This window comes from Ruditapes philippinarum, unplaced genomic scaffold (genome assembly GCF_026571515.1).
Source record: "Ruditapes philippinarum isolate M1 unplaced genomic scaffold, ASM2657151v2 ctg6481_1_1_1_1, whole genome shotgun sequence".
Lineage (NCBI taxonomy): Eukaryota > Metazoa > Mollusca > Bivalvia > Venerida > Veneridae > Ruditapes > Ruditapes philippinarum.
Window position 1 is genome coordinate 1 of NW_026865816.1, and position 7,457 is coordinate 7,457.

Consider the following 7,457-nt stretch of genomic DNA (forward strand, 5'->3'; position numbering starts at 1 on the left):
TACGACAAAGTATTATAACTCTTAATAAATATCTAAGATATAGCTGTTTACACTTTAGACACGGTGTTCAATTTGATGGTGATTTTCATTATCTTAACCATGGACAAAAGGCACATGATTTCGTGATTAAATCAGAAATTGTTAAAAAATGATTGCACACTTTGCCTTATTAAGCAATGTCTGAAGTAGCAATGTTCATAAAATTGGTACAGTTAAATATTTTGTACTTTTATTATTTTCATATTTTTTATTTCTACTTTCATTTATTAAAGTTTAATTTTTTGTTTGTTTTATGTTGATGCATGATTTAAGGATATGATAACCAGTGACGACAAAATAAATTGTTTTTGGTGTCTGATAGTACAAGCGTTATTTCCACTACACGATATGATGGCTTTTTTATATAACAAGATAAAACCGTTATATACGATATCGATAAAACTTTTTTTAACTGAAATGTCATAGACTCGATCTAATAAAGTATGTCTAGGAAATAATTGAATTACAGAAAGCAAAATGTTTGACAGACCTTAGAACCGCCTTAGGACGTAGCAAAGCTTCAAAGAAGGGCTCATATAGTTTATAATCTTAATAAAAGTTGTTTGTTATCAGGAAAATGTAAAATAAATCCATTACCTTATAAAACAGTACAAGAATACGCTGTATGAGGGTTATTATTTTCTGTAATGCAGGAGATCAAAACATGGAAAACAAGATCAAAAATGAAATGTGGCGTTCAAAGAAAAAACCTAAAATTCTAAAATTTGAAAATCTTATATTGTTCAACTAGAAACATTTAAATAAAAGCAAATTATATGAAAACATATAATCGAAATTAAACTGAAAACAATTATTGTGTTATATTCTTAGCTAACTGTATTAAAACTGGTTTAAAAGTTTTTCGTTAATTTGCAGATCACTCTTCACAAACAAAAAGGATTATTTTGGGCAAATGATCTAAAATTTTGCACACTAGTTTTTCTAAATAGACGTATATCAAATGAAATAAGATATTACGAACAAAAATTATAGTGCGTCATTTAAAATCCCAGTAGAGCCCTCCAAATAGAGACAGTGTTTATCATAAAATAGAGAAAATAGAAATCCCAACACGGCATTATTGAAAATGTTGCAGGCTCGGTTTGATTGAGCCTGTTCATGGACGGTACTGTCAAGCGCAAACTAACGTCCACGCCCCCTAGCACCAACTTAAGCAGAATTCAACATTAAACATGGACTGGTACAATTTTGAATTTTGAAACAACCACAGATGTGTTGATATGGCGGTTATCATGGAACCTTCAATGTGACACGTAAATGCCAATCCATGAAAAGCGGGATATATTCCCTAAGTGAAAAAACGCGTGTGTCCTACACGAGAAAACAATTGTCGAAACTAAATAAAATGGAATTTTGAAAGGGGATCTGATGTTATGAAGCCTGCATATCACAGATAAGACATCAAAAAACAAATTTAAAAAACAGGCCACAAATTCTAACTTTCGTAGATTAGCTCAACAGATTAACGCAGACGACTAGAGTAATCGGGTCTTGAAAGTTAATTTTTTTGAGCCGCGCCATGACAAAACCAACACAATGGGTTTGCGACGAGCATAGATCCAGACCAGCCTGCGCATCCGCTGCCAGTTCCTCTACTTGTTATATGGTTTAAGCGGATGCGCAGGCTGGTCTAGATACATGCTGGTCGCAAACGCATTATGTTGGTTTTGTCATGGCGCAGCTCAATTGTTGATTTAAACTTTTTACTTTACCATTTTACTTATTGTAAGGAATAAAAAAAAATCGACTGTTGAAACATTACAATAATTAAAAGTGTCATGATTATCATTTGCTTTCGCTCTAAATATGTACTGAATTAGTAATGCATTTTAAACGATTGACTATTACATGTGAAATGGTCAAAGACCAATAATTGATAATGAAAAAATATTGATGATACAATATTTAACGACATAGATTATTTAAATACTATCATGCTCTGTAAAAGAATTGAATTCTGAAATATATCTAACAATTCCATTTGGTAAATTATTGATTTTTTTTGCATAGTGAAATAAGAAGGATAACAGAATTATGGCAAACTGTTTTCTATCTGATATGTCCCTGTTCATAGACCATTTACACTAGGATATGCATAACGTTACTTTTAACATTTCAAAAGTTTTCGCTTGGTTTTGTTTTCAGGCGAACCAACACAATTTAGGTCACATGAAGCTTGCTTCCAAACGTACGCAGTGTACTTAATGCCAAAAACCAGTTTAAGGAAAAAGGGGACAAAGATAAAACAAGGCAAGGCAAGGCAACCTAAAAAGAACGCAGCCACGACACATACCAGCGGTCATTCTAACAATTTATTCGTTCGATTTAAAAAAAAAAGAAATATGTTTTAATGAATGACAGATAATCCATTAAAGGTATAGGATTTCATTGATACGGTGACAATATCATGATAATATTGTGTTACAAATATGCCGCAACGAAAACATGAATAAACAGGAGATGATAATCAAGAAATGTGAGCTTTGCATGCATGGCTTCCAAGTAAGAAAAATCAATGCCAACTGAACAACATCGTGAATCACCAGTCACTTACAATTTTCAGTAAATTCCAAAATAAAAGACTAAAGCACTTGTTTAATTGTCCTTGTTCAGACCAGAAATAAATCATAAACAAAATTGTCATCCTCATAATCATGAGCCCTATCAATATCGTTTATTCGTTCACTGATTGAAATTAAACAAAATATTCTTATTGATATTGTAAAGATTCCGTCAAAGTGTTAAAATCGTCTTTCATTTAAGCCAATTATATAATAATAAATTGCAATAGCAAAGTGCTTCTAGTGTAATGTATTGGCTGGGGTATCTCGAGTGAAAATCTGCTTATGTTAGATATAATAAAATACCTTTTAAATTACCAAAATGTGGGATAAATTTCTATATTTTTTGCCTTTAGCTTGAACTTTTATTCTTTTTTTTTTATTATAGAAATATGAAAAAGATATATTCGTCACAAAATTAAGAGCAAAAATATATCTAATATATATATATAAGTTTTTGAATTTAGCTTGTCAATGACTATTTATTTGAATAATATTTTTTTAAATAATTCAATGCATGTGTCCGTATCACAACACACCTATAATGATCACCTTTAGGCGATATTGAAATTAGACATATTGCATTATTAGTTCAGAAGATAAATACATACATGTTTATTGAATTAATGTAAAACTTGTTGAACTGGTGTAAAAATTGCATATTTAGTTTAGTGAGAACGTTCATATAATATTTAAATTGTAAATGTTTCAATGCTTGATCTGATGAGTGTTTCAGTTTACAACTATTGTATTTGTGTCTGATCACATTATTGAATAACTAGATGTGAATCATGGTCAACTATTGAAAAATAGATGTACATTATGCCTAAGAAATAAATGTGTTTTTTTTTTCATAGGCAAACATGAGTTTTATAATGTTTAAATGATAAGTTTCAGAGCATTTTAGTTGATAATCACTTCTAGAAAGAAGCGCTGAATATGAAATTATGTAAAAGAAATGTAGCAAAATTTAAACAAAGAAGTTTTAAACTTTCTATTTAAAATAATTAATCGCTTTCTTCTTAAGTGTTGCAAACAGTTGCACAGATGGTTCGAATATTTGGCCAATGGGTAACTTTTAAAAATCAATAACAGGACACAAAAACTAAAAAAAGCTGTGAGAAATAAGAATAAAAATAAGCCTTTAAAGCGATTTTATGCTTATTTATACATGAATGCTGAGTGTACCGTTAAAAGTAAATACACAATTTTATTTTACCAACATTATCTTTAATTTATAATTATACTCCGCCGAAAATGTCAATTATCAATTTGTGTTTCCCTTCAATATATTTGTAACTTTCAATTGACAAAATGAGAGTTGTAATAATTTAGGCATTTTTTATCTTATTTATAAATGTTTCCTATTATAAATATTGTTCAAAGACCAATAAAACACATGCCGTCATCACTCTTTTGTAAAATATATGACTATTTAGACTCAACTAAACTATTTTGAATTGTCTTATGTCGTACAAGGACCATAGGTAGCTTTTCTTCTCATTTCATGTTTTATTTGTTTCATTAAATAGTTGTTTCCAAGCAAATTAGATTTGTTCTGGAGCTGACAGCTATGCTTTTCATGAATCGTGATGGTACTTGGGGAAGACTGTTTTACGTTTTATAGGCCATCATCCCTAACCTTATTGTAAACGAAAATGTTTTTTTTTATTTGTTTGTATTTTCTTTTCAAAATGATTGAATGATTTGTTATCGTTTTAAATCAAAAATAAGGTACACATATATATATATATATATATATATAATATATATATATATATATATATATATATATATATATATATATATATATATATATATATATATTTGAAATTATTAAAAGTTGGAAAAAGATTATAGTAATAAATTATAATTCAAAATTCATATGGTATATCATTTTTCCCCAGAAAGTTCATACATACAGTAGTTGAAGTCGATTGGTTTATAATGGACAATACTTCACAAGTACTAAATGTATATCAAATATTGATTAAAACATATTTAAAACGATGAAATAGAAAAAAAAGGAAATTATATCTAATGGACAATACTTCACAAGTACTAAATGTATATCAAATTTCTTAAAAAATATGTAAATAGATTTCCTAATAATACATCTTAAACGTAAGAATACAATGATAATATTGTTTTTTTAACAGTTTGATATCGGCCATATTTAAACTAAATATGATATATTGGATCATGTATCTCACACTTACCATCAATACCAAGGTATATTTTTCTGTGATTTATTGTCATGTGCTATCAACATATCTATTTATGGCATAATTGACTTTTCATTATGACCTCATTCAGTTCAAATGCAAAGTTTTTGGTTTATACGACAAATCATGTATATGTGTATGTGGTCTTTTATTCTACGGTCTTACTTCCGCATTTTTACCTAGCAAATATTAACAGGCAAGTAAGAGCGTATTCGAATTTCTGTTTTATAAATTGTTTCAATCGTTCAGATAGAGGTGAAAAACACTATCATTGTGTATTGTTAAAGGTATATATTTAACAAATTAATATCTTATTGTACTTGATGCTTCTTAAGATATTGTCAAAGAAAATAACGAGACTCCATGTTATAGTTTTCAGTGGTATGTACGTACGGTAATTGTCAAACGATCACAATTCTGACATTTACTTGCTTTGAGGGTACCTTAAAATTCCGAAATGCATTGAACGATTGGTTTTTTTTTAAAGCGATTTGAAGGGACTCCACTGAGTATTTTTGACATGACGGGAGTGGAAATATATTTCTGAGATTATTAATTCATTTGATGTAGATCTATACTAATAACTCATGTGCTAAATTTCAGATCATTTGCTTGCTCCGTTTTTTCCAGAATAATTATTTTGATAGTAAAAATGATCCCAAATTGAAAAGCGTTTAAACACTTTTCACTCAAATCGGTGTGAAAATAGCACAAACATGTGATTTTCAATGTATTTCTTGTATATTTCTTAATTAAATTTTATTTATATTTCTGTTTTAAGTGCTCATATTTATCTATGTGAAAAATTAAAATTTTATGTTTTTAGGCTTAAAAACCTAAGTGGAGTTCCTTTAATGACGATATAACAAATTTAAATTAATTAGAATCCAAAATATACTTGTATATATCGTTTAGGTTACGTGTAATTATAATTATCGTAAATTCTGAATTCGGCAAGCTTGCTTACGATGTGTTTTAAAATGTTTAAAATTATTATCAAGATGCGATATGAATTTTGCATTAATAATTAAAAATTAATTTGTTAAAAACAATTAACGCGATGTGTCCACAAACTGTTACAGGTATAAGTATAACTATAATACCTTTTCAAATAAATTCGAAATAGCATTATTTGTAATTGTATGACCGAATAAAATTGTATGTTAAAAAAGCCTTTTTTTCAATAAGAAACGAATACATAGATGATTATGATTACTTATAATGCGAATTAACATTTGCAGTACATATTTTACATATTTTATACAATTTTACGTTTTGCAATGCATTTCAAAATTCAACTTACTTGACACAAAAATAAATCATGAACAAATGCATGCTTGCCCGGAATAATAATTTGAGGTAAAGAGAACAGTGTTAGAAATTTATTTGGCTAACATTTTTTCTAAGTTATATCATGTTTCAAAGTTATACCCATCCTTTTTTAAAGTATTGTTCTTAAATTATTTAGTTGATTGCTGAATTATACAATGATATTTTACGTCTTTAAATAAAGATATTCAACGATAACAGATTTAATATCATGGTGAATTGAACTGTTTTTGTTCCTTTTTGCCCAGACATGGACACCTTACAAATGTACATATCGGTTCACTAATTTTAGGTTCGGGTAATTAAAAGAAAAAAATATGAATAAAGGTAAATGAAATACATACTGAGCAAGCAATGCTTATATATCCGAAACCGATCAAAAATAAGGGTATAAACCATCCAAATGTACACAGGCTTATTGTGTAAGACAGTGCAATACTGTCTTTTATTTCCCATTTTACACAACACGCTATTCCTATTTCCTCCTCTTTATACCCGGACCATCCAACCAAAGGTCCAGTTGCCCAAGATGACCCGTACATAAAACATCCCAAAATCATTATCACACATCTGCATGGAGTGTTCGTTAGTCGTCTATCATGTCGCACAATAACAAAATACCTCTCCATGGCTATCACAGTTAACATGGCAATTTGAGCAATTCCAAAAGAAGTCGTTATAAACGCATAATACTGACAAAGAAAATGACCAAATATCCAATGCTTGCTAAAACTAGAAACGGCAACGAACGGTATACCGAGAATAGCCTGTCCAATATCACTCAATGCCAGGCCGATAATTAAGGTGTTATCAACTGTACGAATTTTCCTGTTTGTTGCATACGTGTAAAGAATTGCAAGGTTCGTAGAAAACCCTATTACCATGATCGTGGTCATTAAAGAACCTATTATATAATAACTATATGTTTCAAAAACAACAACGTCTGCCACTGCGAAGCTGGCGTTTACAACTAAGCTATTATTCTCTGCAGTGGATGTTATTTCCAGATCACTATAATTGTATAAACTCTGAGAGAGAGTATTGGAACTCATTTCGATTCAAGATCACAACCCGTATGGTAGAGTAGACCTCATTGCAATGACAAAATTGGAAGTGCGACAGTCTTATGTCATAAAGGTATTTCACTTTCCAATAGCGATATTCAACAATTATAATGAACAAACAAACGTTGTAATGTTAAGTAGTAGAAGTAGTAGTAATTCAGCCTCCGACAAGATTCTGTTAAGTCTGTATCGATGAAGATTTAAATAGTAAAGTTTCA

At 29.5% G+C, this 7,457-nt stretch overlaps 1 protein-coding gene across 1 annotated transcript; it reads right to left on the reverse strand.

Annotated features, from left to right (window-relative positions):
* Nucleotides 1-6,515: 6,515 nt before the first annotated feature.
* LOC132730410 (visual pigment-like receptor peropsin) lies at nucleotides 6,516-7,227 on the reverse strand (the record flags this gene model as incomplete). The annotated part of the gene is made up of 1 exon (XM_060716329.1): nucleotides 6,516-7,227. A coding segment is annotated over exon 1 (712 nt), but the record flags the coding sequence as incomplete, so codon positions are not given.
* Nucleotides 7,228-7,457: the final 230 nt, after the last annotated feature.